Source organism: Prionailurus viverrinus, chromosome D2, assembly GCF_022837055.1.
Source record: "Prionailurus viverrinus isolate Anna chromosome D2, UM_Priviv_1.0, whole genome shotgun sequence".
NCBI lineage: Eukaryota > Metazoa > Chordata > Mammalia > Carnivora > Felidae > Prionailurus > Prionailurus viverrinus.
This window is the reverse complement of record NC_062571.1, coordinates 33,629,449-33,653,539: the sequence shown is the minus strand read 5'-3', so window position 1 is coordinate 33,653,539 and position 24,091 is coordinate 33,629,449. Positions and strand designations below refer to the sequence as shown.

General features: G+C 38.5%; 1 protein-coding gene across 4 annotated transcripts in view; it reads left to right on the top strand.

Annotated features, from left to right (window-relative positions):
- The window catches only part of MICU1 (mitochondrial calcium uptake 1), a 256,334-nt gene that overhangs the window by 176,366 nt on the left and 55,877 nt on the right, over window positions 1–24,091 (top strand). For all 4 annotated transcript variants that reach the window (XM_047824729.1, XM_047824730.1, XM_047824728.1 and 1 more), the window contains one exon: window positions 5,132–5,329. In XM_047824729.1, coding sequence (XP_047680685.1) covers window positions 5,132–5,329 — 198 coding nt within the window. The remainder of the gene's footprint in view (window positions 1–5,131; window positions 5,330–24,091) is intronic.

The window sequence follows — 24,091 nt, the reverse complement described above, 5'->3', positions numbered from 1 at the left end:
ACTGGAGTTTATATATAGAATATATATAAACTACCCTTCTTTGGGGAAGAAGGCTCCCCTTCTTTGGCTTTTTCCTTTTCAGGATTTCCCCCTCACTTTCCAATGGGTGTAGTTGCTCCAGATTCTGTCCTTGTGGTTTTTAAAGCCAGAAAAACTGAGAGGACCAATCCTTCTGATGCAGACTGGGGACTTCCTTCACCTCTCAGAAGCAAAATTGCCATAACTTCTCTACTCTTATTATAGATATTAAACTCTAGATTTGAATTTAGAGCAAATGGTACTGATTTCTGGCATTGATGCTGATGTGCAAAATGACTTGGAGCAGTCGCTTCACTATCCCGTTCACTGTTAGAGAAGGGAGTGCTAATTTGCTAATTTCGTCTAACGTGATGCCTTGATAACTGGCCTTCTTAAACTGTTACAACTAATAATATTGATCACAAGGAATCTTGATGTAAAAACTCTTTTAGACCAAAAACAACAAATTATAAGGTAGTTCATGAGTGAACGGCTCTCTTTAGAAGTTTCTCTGCTCATCTTTATATATTTTACATTCTTGGGAAATATAATAATTTATTAAGTTGAAAGTGTTCTAGGCTTCCAAACATTCAAGCTTTGCTCTGATTTCCCAGGGAAACAGGTGTTTTCTTAACAGTGTATTCATCAAGCTTGTAAAAAAAAAAAAAAAAAAAAGTTAAACAGAACCAGGAAAAAGACCTCACATATTTTAAAGTTAATGTTACATAAAGCAAACTAATAGCTATTATTACTCTTTGATTCATCTTTTTCCAAAAATCACTTTTTTTATGTATTTTTTAAAAACTTTTCTTTTTTTTTTTTTTTTTTTTTTTGTTTATTTTTGAGAGAGAGAAAGAGAGAGAGAACAGGCAGGCACGAGCAGGGAAGGGGCACAGAGAGAGGGAGACACAGAATCCAAAGCAGGCTCCAGGTTCTGAGCTGTCAGCACAGAGTCTGATACAGGGCTTGAACCCACAAACCATGAGATCATGACCTGACCCCCAAATTCAGATGCTCAACTGACTGAGCTACCCAGATGCTCTGTTTCCAGAAATCACTTTGATCATGCATAAATACATATTACTAAAAGGCATTGATCAACTGTATACTAAATGTGAGTTTTCTCTGACTTTTGTATCACCACGGATCCTTTCTGTAACCCATTTCGTAACAGATCGTAAAACAGAACTAACCTAGCAAAAGATAGCTAAAATAAAAAGCTTCATGGGGCACCTGGGTGGCTTAGTCAGTTAAGCATCTAACTCTTGATTTCAGCTCAGGTATTGATCTCACAGTTTGGTCCGTGAGATCGAGCCTCACTGTTAGTGCAAAGCCTGTTTGGAATTCTCTCTCTCTCTCTCTCTCTCTCTCTCTCTCTCTCTCTCTGCTTCTCCCTCACTCATGCAGGTACACACACGCACACACACACATACACACACACACTCTGTCTCTCTCTCTCAAAATAAATAAATAAACTTAAAAACAAAAACCTCATAATTGTTTGGGCTCTTTTCACCCAGTGCCATGACAGAAATGGGTTTTTTTAGTAGGAAAGTATGAGAAGTAATAACTCATTTATGAGACAGAAGAAAAAGAATGAAATTTTATTTAAGAGATCATGTTTTAAATTTTTTTTATTTTCTCCACATCATATAGCATATAGTAAGCATTCACATGACAAGTTGAATTGATGTTTGATTGATTCTCATGTTATACCCTTAACAAATTATCTAAATAAAAATATTTTAAGAAAAGATTTCCCAACTGAGAAATTCTGACAAAACATTCTGTCACCATGCCCCCACACAAAATCTAGTAATACATATTTTTTAAAAAAAAATGTTTAAAGAATGCCTATTTTTAGTAATAGTTTACATATAATAACATAGTATTTAGACTATGCTATTATTAATCACTAATGAAAAGATGATATAGCATCAGCTAGTTAATTTTACCTAAAAACATTCCTTTTTCCCAGTCACTTACACATACATTCTCAGCACCACACTTTTGAAGCTGATATACACAGTTTCCACCACAGGAAGGATATAAGCTGCAATATTTATAGCCACAGGCAAAATGTAAATCATGGCAGGTCCTGATGCAGATTTTCAGTTCTGGTTCACTGCTACTGAAAATTCTTCATTTCTTAGAATTAGGCAGATAAAGTGAATTGTGTATTGCCTTCAAGACAATGATGAAAAGTATTCTTTTCTTTTGAGAGAAAGAGTGTGTGCAGGGGAGGAGCAAATAGAGAATCCTAAGCAGGCTCCACACCCAGCACAGAGCCATATGTGGGGCTGACCACGAGATCTTGACCTAAGCCAGAATCAAGAGTCGGACGTTTAACCAACTGAGCCACCCAGGCCCCCCTAAAAATGTTCTGATTATCTTGGATTCAATTTAAAGTCTAAAAATCTTCAACCTAAACAATTGAAAAATCCATTGTATGGGAATGCAAGCTGGTGCAGCCACTCTGGAAAACAGTATGGAAGTTCCTCAAAAAATTAAAAATAGAACTACCCTACGACCCAGCAATTGCACTACTAGGTATTTATCCAAGGGATACAGGTGTGCTGTTTCCAAGGGACACATGCACCCCCATGTTTATAACAGCACTATCAACAATAGCCAAAGTATGGAAAGAGCCCAAAATGTCCGTTGATGGATGAATGGATTAAGAAGATGTGGTATATATATATATACACACAATGTAGTATTACTCGGCAATCAAAAAGAATGAAACTACGTGGATGGAACTGGAGGGTATTATGCTAAGAGAAATTAGTCAGAGCAAGACAAATATCATATGACTTCACTCATCTGAGGACTTTAAGAGACAAAACAGATGAACATAAGGGAAGGGAAACAAAAAATATATAAAATAGGGAGGGGGACAAAACAGAAGAGACTCATAAAAATGAAGAACAAACAGAGGGTTGCTGGAGGGGTTGTGGGAAGGGGGATGGGCTAAATGGGTAAAGGGCACTAAGGAATCTACTCCTGAAATCATTGTTGCACTATATGCTAACTAATTTGGATGTAAATTTTAAAAAATAAAAAATTAAATTAAAGGGGCGCCTGGGTGGCGCAGTCGGTTAAGCGTCCGACTTCAGCCAGGTCACGATCTCGCAGTCTGTGAGTTTGAGCCCCGCGTCAGGCTCTGGGCTGATGGCTCGGAGCCTGGAGCCTGTTTCCAATTCTGTGTCTCCTTCTCTCTCTGCCCCTCCCCTGTTCATGCTCTGTCTCTCTCTGTCCCAAAAATAAATAAACGTTGAAAAAAAAATTTAAAAAAAAAAATAATAAGAAAAAAAAAATTAAATTAAAAAAATTTTAATTTAAAAAAAAGAAAAGAAAAATCCATTGTATACCTGTCTTTCAAATCTCCATGTGTATAAGAAACAAATGTCAGCTAATCTTTTTTTTTAATTTTTTTTAACGTTTATTACTGAGAGAGAGAGAGACAGAGCATGCGCAGGGGAGTGGCAGAGAGAGGGAGAGACACAGAATCCGAAGCAGGCTCCAGGCTCCGAGCTGTCAGCACAGAGCCTGACTCGGGGCTCGAACTCACAAACTGTGAGATCATGACCTGAGCTGAAGTCGGTCGCTCAACCAGCTGAGCCACCCAGGCGCCTCTGTCAGCTAATCTTATTACCATGATAAGACATGAACCCTGAAGAAATCATATCAATAGCATGTATGTTACTAACCTAGAGTTACAAGGAGACTTAGGGATAATATACTCTAACCGTGAACTTTTCCAATGAGAAAAGTTAAGACCCAAAGAGTTTAAATAACCTGCATAAATTCTTTCTCACTGCAGAACAACAGAATCAGACCCCATGTCTCCTGACTCCTTGTCTAGTTCTACTACTTCACTCTTTATAGAGCCACAGACTTAAATTGTCTTAAACCTTCTTTATGATCACACATAATAAATAAAATAAATGAGACATTTAACTAAGACAAATCTGTTGTTGCAACTCTTAAGTTTTTAAGTGTTCTGCTTTTCTAATTTGGCCATTTAAAAACCATCACCCACAAAGCTGTATGTATTGGTTATTTATATAACATACTTTTATTATTTATCTTTACATATCCCAATTTTAATTATTTTGAATTGTTGCTCTTTTAGCTTGTGAAGAGGTAGAAAAGAATGCAGGAACAAGTAAAAAAAAAAAAAAGAAAGAAAGAAAAGAAAAAAACTATAACAATCATAGACTTGCTTCATAAAGCTCATTTATATAGTTAAACCATGGTTGCTAGTTCCAGAAATTATTCTTTCTCAAAAAGCTCATTTAAAACTTCTCAAAGATTAAAAATTCTCCAGCTTTTCTTGAGGAATTATTTTCTATCAACTTTGTATTTCATTTATCATTCTAATAAATGTGTTCTCTCTCTTAGATGTCAGTATTTGCCCGTAGCTGTGCTGCCTTTTGTCATAACTGGAGAGTCAGTAGTGAGAAGCGTGAAGTTTTTAAAAGTCTCCTGAGATATGGACTGTATTACTGTGAAGTTAATGATTATTTTAGTATTGTGTGAAGGGTTTTGAGCCTCAAAAACAAATGCATACTCTTTTCTGAAGAGAGGTTTTTAAGAGCATCTCAAAGATAAAGGTGTGAGGCGTATGTTTGAATCCTGGTTCTGCTCCTTGCCAGCTACTTGACCTTGAACAAGTTATTAAGCGTTAAGTATTATGTGCCTTGAATTCCTGATCTATAAAAAGAGGATAGTCATAAGACTTATAGGATTGTTGTGAGCATTAAAATACAATTGTAGCAGAGGGTAGACAAATCAATAGTTGGTTACTTTTTTAAAAAGTTTTTAAATTTTAGAGAGTGCATGGAAGCAAGGAAGAGGGGCAGATGGAGGTGGGTAGAGAGAAAGAGATCTTTTTTTTTTTTTTAAGAGAGAAGATCTTAAGCAGGCTCTGTGCTCAACACGGAGCCCAAAGCAGGGCTTGATCCCACAACTCTGGGATCATGCCCTGAGCTGAAATCAAGAGTCAGATACTCAGCCAACTGAACCACCCAGGTGCCCCATCTTGTTCTTACTTTTAAATATTTTTCTACTTTGTAATGTTTTTCTGGATGGGGGTTTGCTTCTCTTTTAGGTTCAGAGCATCATTCGCTCCCAAACCAGTATGGGTATGCGTCACAGAGATCGTCCTACTACCGGCAACACCCTCAAGTCTGGCTTGTGTTCAGCCCTCACGACCTACTTCTTTGGAGCTGATCTTAAGGGAAAGCTGACAATCAAAAACTTCCTTGAATTTCAGCGTAAACTTCAGCATGATGTTCTGAAACTAGAGGTAGGTATCCCTGAACTTCAGGGGATCAGGGCACTGTCCTCACATATGCACTTAGATCCTCTGGGCTGGGGAGGCCTGCACTATAGACATTCTTTCATTCTGTCTCCAGCTGTGAGAACTGGTTGGTTTGAACCAGATAACAGTTGGGAAATATTATGTTCTGTGAAGAAGTCTTGGAGTGAGGTGGTTCTGGGACCGAAAGCCAAAACACTCTAAATTGAAAATCTTAGTTGTCTTTGGATACTCAGCTTGAGGAAGGAAAAATTCAGGGGCCAGAGCAGTGCTCACCCTGACCACGTATCCCCAGTCTTAGGTTATTTTGTAGAAGGCACCAGAGGTGGAGGGGGGATCATAAGTAGATCTTTCTTTGAAAGTTTACCAAGGTAAAAACTGCTGGAAACCCAAAATGTCAGAATAGTGCTCGGCGTTGGAAAAGTGCTCTGCGTTGGAAAAATGTCATACGTTGGAAAAATGTCATACGGTGTTTGGAGATTTACTTTTCCACTCACGGTTTAGACCATCATGCTATTCAGTTCCCAAAAACAATTCTATAAGGACATTACCTTTCTCTGTGTGTTTACTTATTGAATTAAGTGTATTTTGAGTTAATTGGCTACTAAGTCTATTCAATTCAAAATATTCATTAAGTGTCTCCTAATGCACTTTTTTGTGGAAAAACTGAAACCTCATTTCTTCAGATTTTTTAAAAATTCCCTTAGGTGGTATTTCTCAACCTGTTTTTTTAAAAAACATGTTTAATATTCATTTGAAATTTGAAACCATCAAACTACTCTGACTAAAAACACATTTAAGTATTGGAGAAAAGCACTGCTTTGTTTTTAAACTATGTATATTACTTCTTCAGCTGCTCTTCCATTTTTCTCGAAGAGTCTGATAATGCTACTCCCACCTTTTACCCACTCAACTCAATTGAGACAGTTTGAAAAATCACAACCGAATTCCCAGTATTGATAAGAACACTGTCGAATGTTCATACTTTAAGAAAGAAGTGTAGATAATACTAAAAATCAGATCAAACCTTGAAATGTGCTTTAGTACTTGTTTTTTTTAAAAATGATGTAATTGATATTCAAAGAATTTCCCTCATAAAAACAAAAACCTAATGGATCTCTACAATTCAGCCTGCTTGAGAACAGTTCTTGTCCCCTATAGTAAGTGGGAAGTGGTGTGTGTGTGTGTGTGTGTGTGTGTGTGTGTGTGTGTGTGTGTGTATACACACACACACAGAGAGAGAGAGAGAGCAGGGGAAGCAAAACTTTACCGTCCTAGAGTCTCTGACTGGGGCTGACAATCAAATTGACATAGAGCAGATTAACAGGAGAAAAGCACATAGATTTCAACACACACCTGGGAACCCGCATAGGAAAATGAAAACCCAAAGAAGTGGCTAGGCTTAAGAGAGTTTATATACTGAACTGAACAAAGACAGGCAGCTTACCTTTATAAAGTTTGCATTATTATCACCAGAGAAGTGGAGTCAAAGTTGAGAGTAATCCATATAAACAGATCATGTTTAAATAATTCTTAGCTTCCTTTAGTCTCCCCATATATTTTAGTTACTTTTCCATGGTTGCCTCTCTGCATTTCTTTCCTGCTGGTATAGAGAGGACATCTTTCACATCATCTTTCAGGAGTCTGATAACTTTTGTTTATCAGACCTAGTACATTTTGGTATGTACTAGGATTCTAGGCATATGCCTTATTCCCCACTATGCATGGTTTTCTTTGGAATGGTCTTCTTTGGAAATTTTATAACATAATCTGGGAATGTAAATTACTTACCAATTATATAATTACAATTTAACATAAAGTATAGATGCATAAAATGCAGTTCGAGAATACAGGCAACAGTACTTTCAACAAACTTTAAACAACAGTTTGGGGTCATCAAGGGCACGAAGCAGGTGCCAGCCTGACCACAACCTAGCCTGACACTCATTCCTGGACACACAGGTCAGAGTCTCAAGAGACAGAGCATGGGGCTTTTGTCTTTCACTCTGAGAAGTTATAGAGCTGAAACCAAGCCCACTAACATTACCAGTGAGGTAGATTATCAATGTGGATCACCAATGAGGTAGAATGTTACAAAGCAGATGAGGAATTTCATACATGTATGCCTGCACACAGCCTACACCCAAATACAGACAAAAGGAGATCTAAAAGACAGTTGTATCTAAGATACTTATTGTGGAAGCTCTCTTGTATTTGATATTGACTTAGGATCATCTATAGATTTTGGTCTAAGACTATCAAGACTCTTCCTGTTTGCCAATCAGCAATTCCTCGTGTAAGGGAATCAGTAGACCCTTTTGTGAAAGAACCCAGCCTAACATGTAATAAATATTCTATAAATGTTTAGTAATCCTGAATCCATTCTTTCCATGTAATGGTATGAGTCCAGTGAATAAGTGCCTCCTTATCAATAACTCCCAGATTTAAAGTTTCACAAGTCAGTTTTTTGTCCTTCCAATTAGATTTGGGGGTTTTTTTTGTAATATGAAATTTATTGTCAGGTTGGTTTCCATACAACACCCAGTGCTCATCCCGACAGGTGCCCTCCTCTATTTGGGGTTTTTTTTTCCAATGTTTATTTGTTTTGAGAGAGAGAAAGAGAAACAGAGTGCATGCAAGTAGGGAGAAGGGGTAAGAGAGAAGGAGAGAGAGAATCCCAAGGAGGCTCTGCACTGTCAGTGCAGAGCCCAGTGCAGGGCTGGACCCCACAAACTGTGAGATCATGAGCTGAGACAAAAATCAAGAGTCAGACACTCAACTGACTGAGCCACCCAGGTGCCCCTCCAGTTAGATTTGTAATTCTTTGAGAAAGTGTGAATAGAAGAAAGAACATACCTTTGGTGCTCTCATAATGACACCTGAATTAAAATTTCGTTTCCACCGCTTTCTGGCTCTGTGACATTTATTGAGTGAGTGATTCTCTCTGAGCCTAGGCCCTCATTTGTCAAACAGGGCAATGGTTAAATGAGATCATGTTTCTTATGGGCTGAATTGTATTCCACCAGAATTCTTATTTTGAAGCTCTTATCCCCAGTACCTCAGTATGTGACTGTATTTGGAAATAGGGTCCTTAAAGAGGTGATTAAGTTAAAATGAGGCCATTAGGGTGGACTCTAATGCAGTCTTACTGGTGTCTTTGTAAGAAGAGGAAATTTATTGACATGCAGACACCAGGGGTGCGCATGCACCCAGGAACAACTACGTAAAGAAACAGCAAGAGGGTAGCCGACTATAAGCCAAGGAGAGAAGCCTCAGAGGAGACCTGTTCTGCCTGTACCTTGATCTTAGACTTGCAGCCGCCAGAATTGTGAGAAAGTAAATTTGCATTGTTTGTTTACCCAGCTGATGGTATTTTGGTAAGGCAGCCCTAGCAAACAGATACAGTGGTATGTGCCTGATACCAGCTGACCTGTACTATACCTTTAATAAGTATTCTTTCAACTTCTCTGCATGTCCTCTGCCACTGCTATGGCAGTTGGCGCATAGTAGGCATTTAAACAGGTCACCTCAAATGAATGACTGAAAAGTCCTGTGTTGAAATACTTTTCTGATAAAACTTCTGGAAAATGGAAGCAAAGTTTTGTTTTTATGAAACGCTTTTAAGATTACTTTTCAAAGTATGGGTAATTTCTCCCTTCACTGAATATGAAACATAATCTCATCATCATAGCCAAGAGGAAAATGGAAATGATTAATAGTAGCTTAACTTTCATATGGGTTTTTATAATTCCATCATTCTATTTACCTCTTACTAGTTTTATTTCATAACTTAACTTATTTACTTTAAAATTTCAGATCAAGGAGATTTATTGTTCCACTTAGTTATTTCTGTCTTTTTCTCACTACAGTAGCTTTGAGAGTGAAGAAAACACTATTTATCTGTCAAGTTTAATTTCCAGAGGGATCAGGGAAGAGGGGAAAGTCCATAACCATTCATTGAGTGCGTGCTATGAGCCACATAGTTTATGTATATTACATGCCTTTATTTTATATTATTTTATTTTATTTTATTTTATTTTATTTTATTTTATTTTATTTTATTTTATTTTAATGTTTATTTATTTTTGAGAGAGAGGGATACACAGAATTCAAAACAGGCTCCAGGCTCTGAGCTGTCAGCACAGAGCTCGACACAAGGCTCGAACCCACTACTGCGAGATCGTGACCTGAGCTGAAGTCAGATGCTTAACCAACTGAGCTGAGCCACTCAGGCGCCCCTATTTTATTTTATTTTATTTTATTTTATTTTATTTTATTTTATTTTATTTTTTAAACTTTTATTTATTAAATAGTCTCTACCCCCAACATTGAGCTTGAACTCATGACCAATTGCTGCATGCTCCATGGACTCCGTCACCCAGGCACCCCTACATGGCCTTATTTTAAATCTTGCCGACCCTAGTATGTTTAGTGGTAATATATCCGTGTTACAGATGTAGAAATTGAAACTCAAAAAGGTAAAAGTAACAGAGCAATTAAATAATAGAGCCAGTACTCCAACTCAGTTTTTCAGACTGAACCATCTGTTCTTTATCTGGTTATTACTCGTTTTCGTCTGAGGTGAGGTTTCTATGCCTGACTTATTTGGAACTCTAAAGAAAAACTAAATGTTCTGAATTTTAGGAACAGGAAAAGGCCATATTTGTTGAATATATGGTCAACCTTTTTTAGCACCATTTTTTCCTAGTTCTTTGGCCCCTCAAATTGAGTCTTATGACTAAGAACACTGTTCTTTTGTGTTTATATTACCTAAACTAGCCATTTAGTTTCTTTTTATAACAATAATTAACTTGTTAGATTTTTTAAAAATGTTTTAATGCTCTTAATTCTGATCAGATTTGTTTATTTCTCTGTCTGGAAACAAAAAACTTGGGTTTGAAGGAATGACTTAAGAATACACAGTTGGTTTTCTCCAAAAATCTTTTTTGAAGTTATTAAAAAATTCCATCTAAGGCTATGAGGAACTATTGAGTTGAGTTCCTTAGAGACAGGTGCCAAGTCTAATTCCAATTAATATATTCATTGATTTCTTGAGGACTACAGTAAGTAGGATGTCAGTCAAAAATGAAAGGTAATAGAGAACTCTTTGAAAGAGTATAATTAATTTTAATTTGGGGGGAGGGGGAAAAGGAGCTGTCATTATGTCAAAGAAAAGCAAAAACTAATTTATTCAAGAAGGAAGAAGCCAACCCCAGAATATACAAGAAAACTGAAAAAGCATCATCTAATAGAATTCCAATCTGTAATCTTTTTGTATAAAGTTTTGGGGTTCACATGCTTATTGCATAACCAATCAGATTATTGCATTTTAAGAAGGCATGAGTGTCAATTATCTGAAGGCAAATTGTATACGGTTCAAAGGATAACAGTGACAGTCTTATATTCCCAGTCTTTAGGGAAAAAAAATATTGAAGTTAACAAATCTGTTCAGCCAGGAAGAAAATAAAAGGGGTACATAAAGAACAATGCTAATTATTCTCATTTGTCAATAAAAGTAAAACAAAAAAAAGAGTATTTAAGTATTGAGAAACTTAAAAAAAAAAAATTATACCTATGGCTACATGATTAAAAGTGCCTAAGGAAATTCCAGATCACCTACCCTTTATATCATTAGGCTGACATCTTTGTACTCACCCGTCTAAAGTGCTAAAGGAGAATTAAATCTGTCTTGCTCTGATGCAGAGGACCATATTAAGAGACAAACATCAGCTCTTTTCCTGCCCAAAAGATTTGCAGAAGACCCGAAGGCAAGAAGGCTTTCAATCAAACACTTTTTGGAACTAGAACACTCTTGGCAAAGCAGATTTCTTTTCATTCTAATACCAGTTTTGTTTTGTTTTCTTTCTTCTGGGAAACTGACTCTTATGTAAACTCAGAGATGAGAATTGACTCTTGATTTAATTAAATCTAAGAAATGAAATGAGATCTATTCAGTCGGGTTTCTTTTAATTTTGTTCTTCAACTTTTGCCACTACAAAACAGAATGTGGATAATAATAAATCTATATTTCTTCTTCCATCCTTAGATGTTGAAAGCCTGAATTTTCCAGAAATCATTAAACGGGTTATTAAACAGTACTTGTCTCTTTTAGGCATTAATAACTTTAAGGAGCCAAGTATATGTTTAAAGGTTAAATATAAAAACCTATTGAGGTAACAATCCCCACTATAGAACAATTGTAACTTTCCTATTTGGATTGCAATAAAAAAAAACTACTAGTTCATTTTTTCTGAAAAATTTAAAGTACTTAGCATGAATGAACTACTGTACCCTTATAAAATTTTGAAGAGAAAAAAGCCATAACAGGCATTATTTTCTCAGATGTTACTTTAACCGTACAAAATACTTTAATTTCTTGCTTCATGAGTGGGTGAAGGAGGAAGAGGGAGAATCTTAAGCAGGCCCCACGCCCAGTGTGGAGCCCGAAGTGGGGCTCAATCTCATGACAATGAGATCATGACCTGAGCCAAAATCAGCTTAACTGGCTGAGTCACCCAGGCTCCCCCCTTTTCTTATTTCTTAAATCCAGACATCTGTTTCTTTTATAAAAATAACACATTGGATTAGTAACATGATCCATCCAACCTACTAGTCTTACTTTGCCTGGGACACCAAGGGATGCATTAGGAAATAATCATTAATTTAAAAGAATAGAAATATATAAAAATAATAAAATGAAAATTTAATTGCCCTCAATAATTATTTAGAAGTCAGTCACCCATGACTTGATGTGAACACTTTTTAAAGCTAATTATATTTCTCTCTTACCATACATCATGAAGTAGGTCCAGTATCTTGCTCTGATGAGATCAGGTTAGCTCTTAGGGTGAATTAGTTTAACAGGGTAAAGATATGTAAAACCCAAAGCCAAACTCTGATTTAATTTCTTGCAGTTCCATTTACGCCCTGTAATTCAAGTTTGCTATCATTTGTCGCTTATAGGTTCTCTGGCTGTAGAATCAGGCTGAAAATACTAACTATGGTAGAATGTGCATGGTGATACAAAGCTCTCTTGATGTTGTAAATGCAACCTTGATAATTATTCTGTAAAAAGTATATAAAACAGTGCTTTTTTGTTTCATATCTTTTGGAGAATGAAGGAAAAAGGGGGTTTTTTTAAGCTTATTTATTTTGAGAGAGACAGAGACAGCACGAGTGGAGGAGGGGCAATGAGAGAGGGAGAGAGAGAGAATCCCAAGCAGGCTCTGTGGTGCCAGATCCCATGAAGCTGCGAGATCATGACCTGAGCCAAAACCAATAGTCAGATGTTTAACCTACTGAGTCACCCAGGCGCCCCAAGGAAAAATGTTTAAGAGTGATACTTTGTTGCTTAAAATATATGATTCTAGGCATGATTTTTAAAAGGCATTAAGGAGCACCTGGTTGAGCATCTGACTCTTGATTTCAGCTCAGGGCCTCATCTCAAGGTTGTGGGATGGAGAGCTCCAAGTCAGGCTCTGCACTGAATGTGGAGCCTGGTTAAGATTCTCTGCCCCTCTCCCTTGTGTGCTCTCTCTGGGGCACCTGGGTGGCTCAGTCAGTTAAGGGTCCAACTCTTGATTTTTGCTCAGGTTGTGATCTCATGGTTTGTGGGATCAAGCCCTATGTTGGACTCTGTGCTGACAGCGTGGAGTCTGCTTGGGATGCTCTCTCTCCCTCTCTCTGCCTCTCTTTCTCTCTCTCTCAAAATAAATAAATGAACATTTAAAAAAAAAAGAAAAATAAAGGCATTAATTGGCACTTCTGCATCTGACCTTTTGGATTAATCATTAAAGCGCAGAAAACTGATATTTTTCTTTGATTTGCAGATAGCTTTGCAATTCCAAAGTCAATATGTTAGTGATACCTTTGCAATACTGGGGCGGTCTCAAAGATTTTCCTCTCATCGGTGTCTTTAACTTTACATTCTAAGTTGATTTTAAACTGGGTACAAGACAAAAGGAGCTCAAATAAATCATGAAGATTTGATCTTTCTCCCGCGGAAATTGTTCCTCAATATATCATTCATATAGTCTTATCAGCCATCTTTTAGTAGAACACAGGAGCTTTTCAGTTTATGAATAAGCTGTATACCAATGAACCAAAAGTTCATAGGTCAATTGTTTGGAATTCAGAACGCAGTGATACTTTTTTTAGTTTCACACACGCAGAATACTTACCATATTGTTGAATGCAATATAGTGAAATGAGAAGTAGTATGAAAGGAGTTGATTATGTGAACTCATAGTTCAGGGTTTCGTCTATACACACTCTTCTAGCCACAGCAGTCTTGGATGTAGACCTCTAGCAACATCAAGTGTTTTTTAACAAAAGTTTGTGGACATACTACGTAAAATCAAAATACTACATTTCTTGAGAGGTTACCATTGAGCCAGGCCCTATTCTGAGTTTTTTAATCTACATTATTCCATTTAATCTTCACAAAGCTATGAGGTTGGTATTATAATTACCCATACTTCACAATCAAGGAAACTGAGGCATAAAGAGATTAAGTAACTTGCCTGAGGAGGAGCTGAGATTTTATTCCCGGCAGTCTGCCTTTAGGGTCTGCTCTTATAACTTACACTAGCTTTCCGGAAGCTAGGCTAAATGCTCAAGATACTAAGATGAACAAAACATCGTTCTCCCCCAGAAGCTTACAAAGGTGAGATGATTCTTGCACAATGTTGTAAGTACAGCACCAGATATATTGATATGGTGCAATGGGAATATAAGAGGGAACATGTAAATCAGTCTGTGAGGAGTGCAAGAGACTGCTCAGGGAAGCTTTCCCAGAGAAGGCAATATTTGAGTCAGCTCTAACCAAAAATCCATTCTATCTGAGGAATAGGGTGGTTGATTTTTATTCGCACTTTGTTCTGGCTGTAGGATAAATAAGAGGCAGGGGAGCACTGAGTTATCACTGGGACTGGAGCCAGGAAAGGGTGACAGAGAAAATGACCTTTCTTATCAAGTCTGTCCCAAACCAGCCTTAAATTAATGTGTCTCCAAGTTGTTCTCATGTTGGTGAAGGGACCTGAGGAGGTCCAGGTCCATGGAGATAATTAAGAAACAGAAGAAAAGCATAAGGCAAAATAAGAAAAGAGAGGCTTTCTCCAGATTTCTCCCAAGAGCTAGCTGGGCCTATAAGCAGATCAAATTTGACCTCTGACTCACACTCAGAATGAAGTTTGGGCTAAATGATGTGTAGGGTCTCTGAGTAGATCTTTTCATTTTTCTCCTTCTAGCCATCCTCAGCTGAGGATGCCTTTCAGAATTATGGTCTTAGGGATTTGTGGACATTTTAAAATAAAGAATGAGGGCTTTAAAGAATGACAGTTGTACTAATGAGTGGAAAGAACCTCGTTTGTCCCTCCAACCCTGCCTTTTAACTAATTTGGCCTCAAATAACTCTAGGAGACCTTTTTTTTTTTTTCCTTAGAGGAAAAGGAGAGTTTTTAAAAATAGCTGTAGCCTCTAGCCTGCCATACAGCGTTAGAGGAGTCTAGGGAGTCTAGACAATGTCTTAGGAACCAGAGCCAGCTTTGCAGTAATTTGTGAATAAATAATGCATTACAGCCTGTTGAATTCAGACTGCAAGCAAATGCCACTTTAGAGGGTCATATATATTACATCAAGTTATTATCCTCTGAATTTAGTTAACAGCATAGAAATGGCTTTTTCACAAGTCTCCTTCATTTCTCCTTTTTCCTATTACAATTGAATGCCTTTTCTCCCTCCCCACCCACATTCTCATTTGTTTTATATCAAATCTCCCGCATTAGTTTGAATGATTTCTTTTATTAAAGCATCTTGAACTAATGAAATATAAACTACACCAGTAATTTTTTTTAGCATTAATAAAAGCCTCTTCAAATAAAGTAATGCCAAAACATCTTTTTTAGGATGCCCCTTTTCTTTACCAGTCTTTCTTTGAGATCTGGCAGCCTATCTACCTAGCAGAAAAATAAAGCCAATGTAACACTTAGTTTTTGTTTTTGTTTTCTTACTAATAACAAATTTAAATTATTGAGTCCTTAGGTATGTGCCAGGCATCTGTTACGTAAAGAGCAGGTATAGACCCCAATTCCTGAATTTAAGGAGTTATAATCAGACTGGAAGTTAGACAGTTATTATACTCTGGGAAGAAAGCTATAACGATAGAGGCATGCACGGAATAGGTGCATGGTAAATATTTGTCAAAAGAATAATCAGTATACAGTTATGTCATTTGGGTTTTTAAATTTTACCTCTTTGACCTTGGGAGGCTTAGTTTCTTCAGATGTACAGTTTGCAGTGATGTCCCTCACAGAGTTGTCAGGAAGACTCCCTGAGATGTGAAAGTACCGGGTATGGGGCACCTGGGGGCCTCAGTCAGTTAGGCATCTGACTCTTGGTTTTGGCTCAGGTCGCAATCTCATTGTTTGTGACTTCAGGCCCTGTGTCCGGCTCACACTGGCAGTGTGGAGCCTGCTTGGGATTCTCTGCCCCACCCCACTCGCATTCTCTCTCTCTCTCTCTCTCTCTCTCTCTCTCTCTCAAAAATAAACAAACATTAAAAAAATAAAAATAAAAAGTACCCAGCACAATGCCTGACATCCATCATGTGCTCATTCAATCACAGCTGCCCTGTTTCTTGTTTGGGCGCTTAGCATCAGACTGTTCCGCAGAGCACCTTCCCACAGACTGTTGGTATCTCCTGCATTTCTTCCATTATCAGCAGAGGAAGCGGGGCAAGAACCAGTGACCTGTGCTTCCTGACATCTCTGTCTAGTGGCCCATCTTGATATTCTTTGCAGAATCATAGCCTTCATTTTTTTTAATGTTTATGTATTTTTAAGAGAGAGAGAGAGGGAGAACAAGTGGGGAAGAGGCAGAGAGAGAGGGAGACACAGAATCCGAAGCAGGCTCCAGGCTCCAAGCTGTCAGCACAGAGCCCAGTGTGGGGCTCGAACGCACAGACTGAGATCATGACCTGAGCCTAAGTCGGGCGCTTAAGCGACTGAGCCACCCAGGGGCACTGCATTTATTATTTTTTTAATGGTTATTTACTTTGAGAGGGAGAGAGCTCAAGCAGGAGAGGGACAGAGAGAGAGGGCAAGAGAACCCCAAGCAGGCTCTGTACTGTCAGTGCAATGGGGTTCGACCCCACGAACCATGAGATCATGACCTGAACTGAAACCAAGAGTAGGTCACTTAACCGACTGAGCCACCAGGCACCCCAGCTTCATAGCCTTTAAAGTTTGAAAAGATTCCAGGCAATTGCCAACTTCACAGTCATTATGTTGATTAGATTTTTAATCCCAAATCAGTGATTCACAGTATATCCAACTAGAAAAATAAGTGAGGTGTATTGAATTCATCATGCTGGAAAATATTGCTCAGTGAGATGTTCGATATTTTTCAAATCTCTATGTAGAGACATTTATGGAGCATGATGCCAGAAATTAGGGAAGAAACTGAAGTAGTTTCCTTGAATACAGGATTAGTCATTTTTTCTTTATTGGACATCATATACAGAATTATTTCTTTATCTCTGTCATCATTGCTAAGATATTAACGTACTGTATTTTCTTTTTAGTATACAAATAGTTCTCATAGATTTTCTATGCTATGAAATTTGGCAAAGTACAAACTGAGAAATTCTGGAAGCATCTCATTTGCTGTAGTGGAATTACCTTACCCATCTGGTAGCTTTTTTGTTGTAGTGATAATTGTTTTTTTTTTTTTCTCTCTCTCTCCCCTGCTCCTTCACTCCCTCCTTTTCTCCCTCTCTCTCCCCTCTCTATATAACAAAACGACAATCAGGATGAATTCACGTTATTAGGGCTAATTTTGTCGCTCATGTCTGAGGTGATGTGTCTCATTCTGCGACCCCAGCTCTGATGTTGCTGATGCTGCTGGTAGAGATTCCTGCTCAAGCTCTAGTGGTTTTGCAAAGTAAGAAGATAGCTTCTAACCCCTTCTCTCCCAAGGTGGAGCATTGCGACTGTATTAGTTACCTATTATTGCATAAGAAATTACCCCAAAACCTAGCAACTGGAAGACAGATATTACTATATCATACAGTTGCTAAGCACAGGAATCTAGGAGCAGCTTAGCTGGGTGGTTCTGGCCGTCTTTCATGAAGTGTGGTCACACTGTCACCAGAACTGCAGTACTCTAAAAGCCTGACTAAGCTAGAGGACCCTCTGCCAAGCTCACCCACATGGCTGTGGGCAAAAGGCTTTAGTTCCTCATTCTGTGGATGTTTTCACAAGGCTCTCGTGACATGGCGGCTGGCGTCTTACACAGCAGGTGATCCGTGAGAGAGAAAGTGCAACCAAGATGCCTTTTATTACCCACTCTCAGGAGTGACATCACTTCTGCCATACTCTTTTGGCCATATAGACCCATCCTAGACCACTGTGGGAGGAGCCTAGACAAGAGTATGAATATCAGGAGATGGGGCACACAGGGAGACATCCTTAGAAAGGCTACCACATGTATAATCTCACCACCTTCTCCAGAATATGAGGCTGGCCTCCAGAGGGCTGTGTTAAGAACAGTTCCAGTAACATGCCGTCAACAGCAGTGCTGTCTCATGGACCCAAGTGCCATTGCTCCCTTTCCCAGCAGTTGGCTCATTGCATAGGCTCTCTCACCAGTTTATCTTTCTGCCCTGTGGTGATTTTAGTTTCACAGGTCTTACTGCCTTTCTGTACCATTTGGCACTGCTCAGGGTCACCACAGTCCTCCCCATGTTTCATGAACTTTGGATCGAATGAACAAAGTGGCAGCCCCATTCCCTTCCCTCCCATGAGACACTTGCTTCCTAGGAGTATTCAAGCATTGTATGTTAGTAGTTTCTCTCTGCTTCCCCAGACACCCAGCCATATGTTCTTGTGATCCAGGATATGCAAATGCTTGCCATATTCTTATCCCGGGCTCTGCCATCTCCAGAGAGATGTGCCTACTATGTAGCTTTTGAATTGATGAGGAAGGCTCCTCTAAAAATTTTTTTTAATGTGTATTTATTTTTTGAGAGAGAGAGAAAGAGAGAGAGAGAGAGAGAAGAGCCAGGGAGGAGCAGAGAGACAGGGAGACACAGAATCTGAAGCAGGCTCCAGGCTCTGAGCTGTCAGCACAGAGCCTGATGCAGGGCTCAAACCCACGAACCACAAGATCATGACCTGAGCCAAAGTCAATGCTTAACTAGCTGAGCCACCCAGGTGCTCCTGAGGAAGTTTTCTCTAAATCCTCAGGATTCAGTTTCTTTCTTTCTTTCTTTCTTTCTTTCTTTCTTTCTTTCTTTCTTTCTTTCTTTCTTTCTCAAGGAATGGGGTTTAGTCCCTTTTATGCTGTGAACCATGGTTTATTTCTCCCATTAGTGGCACAAGTATTGGACATTTAAAATAAATCTCACTTCACAGCCAAAACATTATGTTGTGTTTAGCGTCCATGCTTGTGAATTTATTCCCTCAGTTTAAGGAAAATGTCTATAAAAATCACTTTGTAATCCAGTATCCATTATGAGAGTATTTTATAATTTTTTTCCATGATATTTTATAATCAACTTGGGAAATTCCCACTGTGACACAATGGTAGTGTGTTCAAAACCTAACAAGTTACTTTTATACTCAAGATTTAAGGAATTTTGCTCTCATGATGCATAGAATATGACACATATAAAAACACTTAATGTATCACTTAGTGTTAGCCTTCTGGGTATCTGAAAATTTTCATTTCTTAAGTCTAATGAACTTTGAACTTTTTTTTTCTTTTTTTTTAATGTTTATTTCTTTTTGAGAGACAGAGACGAGCATGAGCAGGGGAGGGTCAGAGAGAGAGGGAGACACCGAATCCAAAGCAGGCTCCAGGCTCTGAGCTGTCAGCACAGAGCTCAATGCGGGGCTCGAACCCACAAACCATGAGCTCATGACTTGAACTGAAGTCGGACACTCAACCGACTGAGCCACCCAAGTGCCCCTGAACTTTTAAAGTAGAAAGTAGCTACTCTTTGGTTATCCTTTTACATAATTTCCAATTATTCACTTAGGTATAAACTCTCATTTTACCCATCTGTGATATTAACTAAAGAAATGAGAACAAACCTTGCTGCCCACCGGAAATTCCTCTGTCACCTTAAATGGAACTAGACCTTTCCGAGAGAACTCTTAGCATCTCTTATTAAGTAAATGGGTGTGTGAGGTTAAATTTGGATCTAAAATAATGACTGGGATTTTTGTAATGCTCAGGAAATTATAGTGGTTGGTTTACTGATTTTATCTCAATCTGATTTTCAAGAGCCTATGTGGTATTTTTTTTTCCTGTGGATTTGAATTAAGTTTTATAGTTCACTTTAAATATATATCTTTATGCTCTGACAGGGTTATGATAGCCAGGGGAGCAATCTCTTTGGTTTTCCTCACTGGTGAGTATGTATAACCTCAAATGTGATGTTAATGTGGTTTTACATTCAATTTCTGCCCAGGAAAAATAATAAATTGTGGAGGTGGTTGATCCAGTGAGTATACTAAGTCCATTTATTTGAACACGCAATCATCAACACACCAAAGCTAATCAGATTTTAAACACACTTTGTCAACTGTGCCCGGGAGCCTACTGTCCTAGTGAAACGTAATTAATTTCAAACTGGCATAATGGGCATAGCTTTCCAGGCCCTTATAAACCTGCTAGATAGAGGTCATCCAAAATGACTCACCTTCTCACTCAGGGTTTTCAGTAGTCAACACGTCCATCTGCCAGAGGGCTCAATAAGGCAGATCCTCAGAGCAGAGGAAAAGTTATATGATCTTGATAAATGAATACCATTAGGCTATAATTAGTATATGTCAAGCCCTAGTTACTAGATAGCTTCAAATATTTGAGATACCTGCCTCTCTCTGCCAGTATTTGCTGGTAAATATGTGACAGAACGATGTGCAATTTTGCTGATGTTACCGTGGTGGCATAATTTTAGTGTATTCAGTGGTTGGCTCTGATCTAAAATACCAATTAACTTCCTCTCTGCCTCCATACTAAAAACAGTGCGGTAATCTTAACCTCATGTGTACGTGGCAGTCTTCTCCAGTATTGCAAAGCCGTGGACAGCATGTATCCTCCCTAGATAATTTGGGGCTTATTGTTGCCACCCAGCTACATGATGGTCAGAGGCGAAAAGGTAGGTATCTGAACTCTGTTAAAGGGATAGAATTGAGAATGACCAGCTGATATTTGTATCTTTGTCTTCTGTGTTACATCTGGCTTCTCAAGTTAAATACCCTTGAAAGTACGGGATCTCTGCTGTCTTTGGGAGCTCCAGGAGGTTATAAGAGCAGCTTCTTTAATAGTCACCACTGCACCTATTACCTTGCATTGGCCATTCACACTGATATATCAGGTGTTGCAAAAATCTAATAGGACCCTAAGAAGGAAAGATATTCAAAATAATTTAAAGATTTAAGGGAGTATAATATCAAACATAAAAATATTCTGCTAGCACCAGCAAGAGAAAGACCTGCCAGACAGAAATGAGGAGTCATCTGACTTTACTTCAGTAAAGGCTTAGGGTTAGCAGTAAGAAAACCAAGCAACCACAGGCTTTGCACATAGCAAGAGTCACATACAGAAACTGTGGGGCTGGGTGGGGGGGTGTTGCCTGGGTGCCTAGGTCGGTTGGGCAAATGACTCTTGATTTTGGCTCAGGTCATGATCTTTCGGTCATCCCCGAGTAAGGCTCTGCACTGACATTGCAGAGCCTGCTTGGGATTCTCTCTCTCAGTCTCTGTCTCTGTCTCTCTGTCTCTCTCTGTCTCTCTCTGTCTCTCTCTGCCCCTTCCCCTCCCCCACTTGTACATGTGTGGGTTCTCTCTCTTTTTCTCAATCAAAAATAAATAAACTTTTAAAAAAGAAAAATGTTTGTGAAGCAGAAAAGAACCTAATTAGGCACATATCTCTCCATCACACCCATTCCCAATCACTCTTGGTAACATCATCTCCTCCAACCACTTCTGTCCGTCTCCACTACCATTCTAGCCCAAACTATAGTCATCTTTTGCCTGGATTACTTCAGTTGCCTCCTAACTAGTCTTACTACAGGCGCTCTTGGCTTCCTTATCATTCTTAGAATAAATACTTAAACCCATACCTATAGGCTCTCTATAATTTGGCCTCTGCTGCTGCCTCCTCCAAATCCATCTCGTACCAATCAGTCTTCCACCTAAGGGCTTTTGCACTACTGTTGATTTGCCTGGGACACTCTCTCCCCCCTTTCCTTCCCCTAGTTACCTCTTTCCTATTCCTCAGAGCTCAGTTAAACCCCACTCAGTTCTCAATCAAGGAAGTCCTGTGTTTCACCACCTTCCAAACCCAAATTAAACCACATTTTTATATTAGATGTTGCCAAAGCACCCTGTACTTTTTTTTCTTCAGATCACTTAATTAAATAGTCACCTGATCATTAAATACCTGTCCCCAAACACTACTTGAAAACTTCTGAGAGAGAATATTAGGCTCATAATTATTTCCTTAGTGCCTGGTATGATACCTGACACAAACGAGATGCTCAGGAAATAGTGTGGAATTAGTAAATATTTCATCAGATGTGGACAACACCAGCCTAATGAAGGCACACATACACATGCATAGACCCTTCCTGTCTCTCTCGATGGCATCATTATGGGTTAGCGTATCAGGTCCCTCTTGGGGTATCTACTCAAATTTCAGCAATTCCTTCTTCTCCAGGATTTGTTCCACGCTACTTCTCAAACACAGGTGTGGGCTCCTGGAAGCCATTTTTGTACTTTGTGCCTTCCCCCTTGTTTCCCCTCGTATCACCCATCGCTCCCCCTGCCCCAGGTAATTGGATCAGGAGTGGCTGCCTAACCCAGGTTGGACCAGCCAGAATTTCTCCATAGGAAATTTGAAATTGGGATTAGGGACAATTGGTCTCTTTTTTTGGTAGTTGAACCCTAGCACGTTCTCCAGAACTCCAGGGTAATAGTCTCTGCCCACTGTGTAGACCCATGAAGCACAGAGAAGAAGGGCTAACCTAAAGCAGAAACTGAAGCAGCTGCACAGAAATGAGGGCCAGCTTTCTAGTCCTGGCTTTCAGTCCTTTCCCATCTGTGAGCTGCCTTGGTCTCTTGGGGTTCCTAAATTTCTTTTTTGCTAAAGGTAGCTTGAGTCGGTTTCCATTATTTGCAACAAAAAGAAGCCTTAATACAACCAGAAAAGCCAAAACAATGACCCCCAAACATGCCCAGACTTAATGGAAGAAGATTCTGTGGTCACTGAGCTCATATCGGAAATGAATGAACTTCAGATGACCTCCAGGTGCCTTATAGGGTATCACCGTTTGTTTAGATTATTCTGATTCCCTGCCATGTTGAAGAACCTTATGCTTAAGCATGAAACATTCCTAATTAGCTCTTTTTAAAAACGTAAGAGGCTACCACATAATTGAAAAGTGTCTTCCATGTCTCTTAAGTTGCTTTAAAAAAACAAAGCAAGATGAAAAACTAGCATTTAAGAAAGACAATCTTAATTAGCTTGGTGACTTAAAAAACAAAAAACAAAGAGCTTCAGCGCTGAGGATTTAACACATAATCTCACTTGATAGTTTCTCTGTGGTACTCTAAAACATGTAATTGACCAGCCAGGGACAGCTGAATATATTGTTAACCTAGAAAATAAAAGAAATAGAAAGTAAGTTCATTTTCTGCTTTTCATCATTGTCATCATAAAAGAACTTAATGGCTTTCTTTCATTTTCTAATTCTCCCAGAGGAAACCTGTTTTCTTTCTTTCCTTCTTTCTTTTACGAAAGGAGTATGATACTGATGTAGTCTGGCCTAACGCTTTGCCTGTGATTGGATTCACTGTTTCATCTGACTTTCTGTTTAAAGCTTCAGTGAGCTACCTATTTGTGAGTTTCAGTCTCCTATCTTCCTTACATTTGTCTTATGCTTGTCACTCAATTTGACCTGAATTCCAACTTCTGTATATTGTATTTCACTCTCTGGCTCTCCATTTTCTGTTCTAAAAAATTGACACTTTCCAACATCATTTTTAGTTTCTTGGAATATATTAACCAGTTCCATAGAACCTAATGAGTATGAACTCATTGCCTACGCAGTGGCTTTCTGAATGGTCAGAAATAAAATGAGTGATAAGAATAAGCCCACCAAAAAGGGATAAGTCATTTCAAGTGAGATAAACTGAGATAGGAGGTCTGGAGACCAAAGAATAGAATGTGTTTCTAATTTTACAGATAATGCCCTCAAATTATGGTCTTTTAGTATTTTCTGAATAAGGTAGAAAATTGAGAATGTGCAATTTAATATTTTGCTCAGTGCATATGGGTAAAAATAGGTATAACCTTAACACTTTTATTGTTTTCGTGTAGTGGACCTCTGTTTCTCTCAGTTAAACTATATACTTTTGTAGAACATAGAGTCACCATGATGGATTCCATGAATACAGTCTTCTTTCTAACTCAGCCACACTGATTTTTTCGTATCTTGCTTCTGTGACATCGTTCTTGTAGAAAACACCAACTAATAACTGTTTACGATGCTATGTCCTTCCGAGTATAAACTGGCAGTGTAACTTATAATTACCTGTTTTATTTTTTCATATTTATTAGGAATATGTATACTTATGTGATCTTAAAATCAGCCTCTAGTCTGGGCTCATTAATTTGTGGAAACAATATTATGCAATTTTATCATGGCTGTAACCATGCCAGTAATACACATCCATGTGAAGT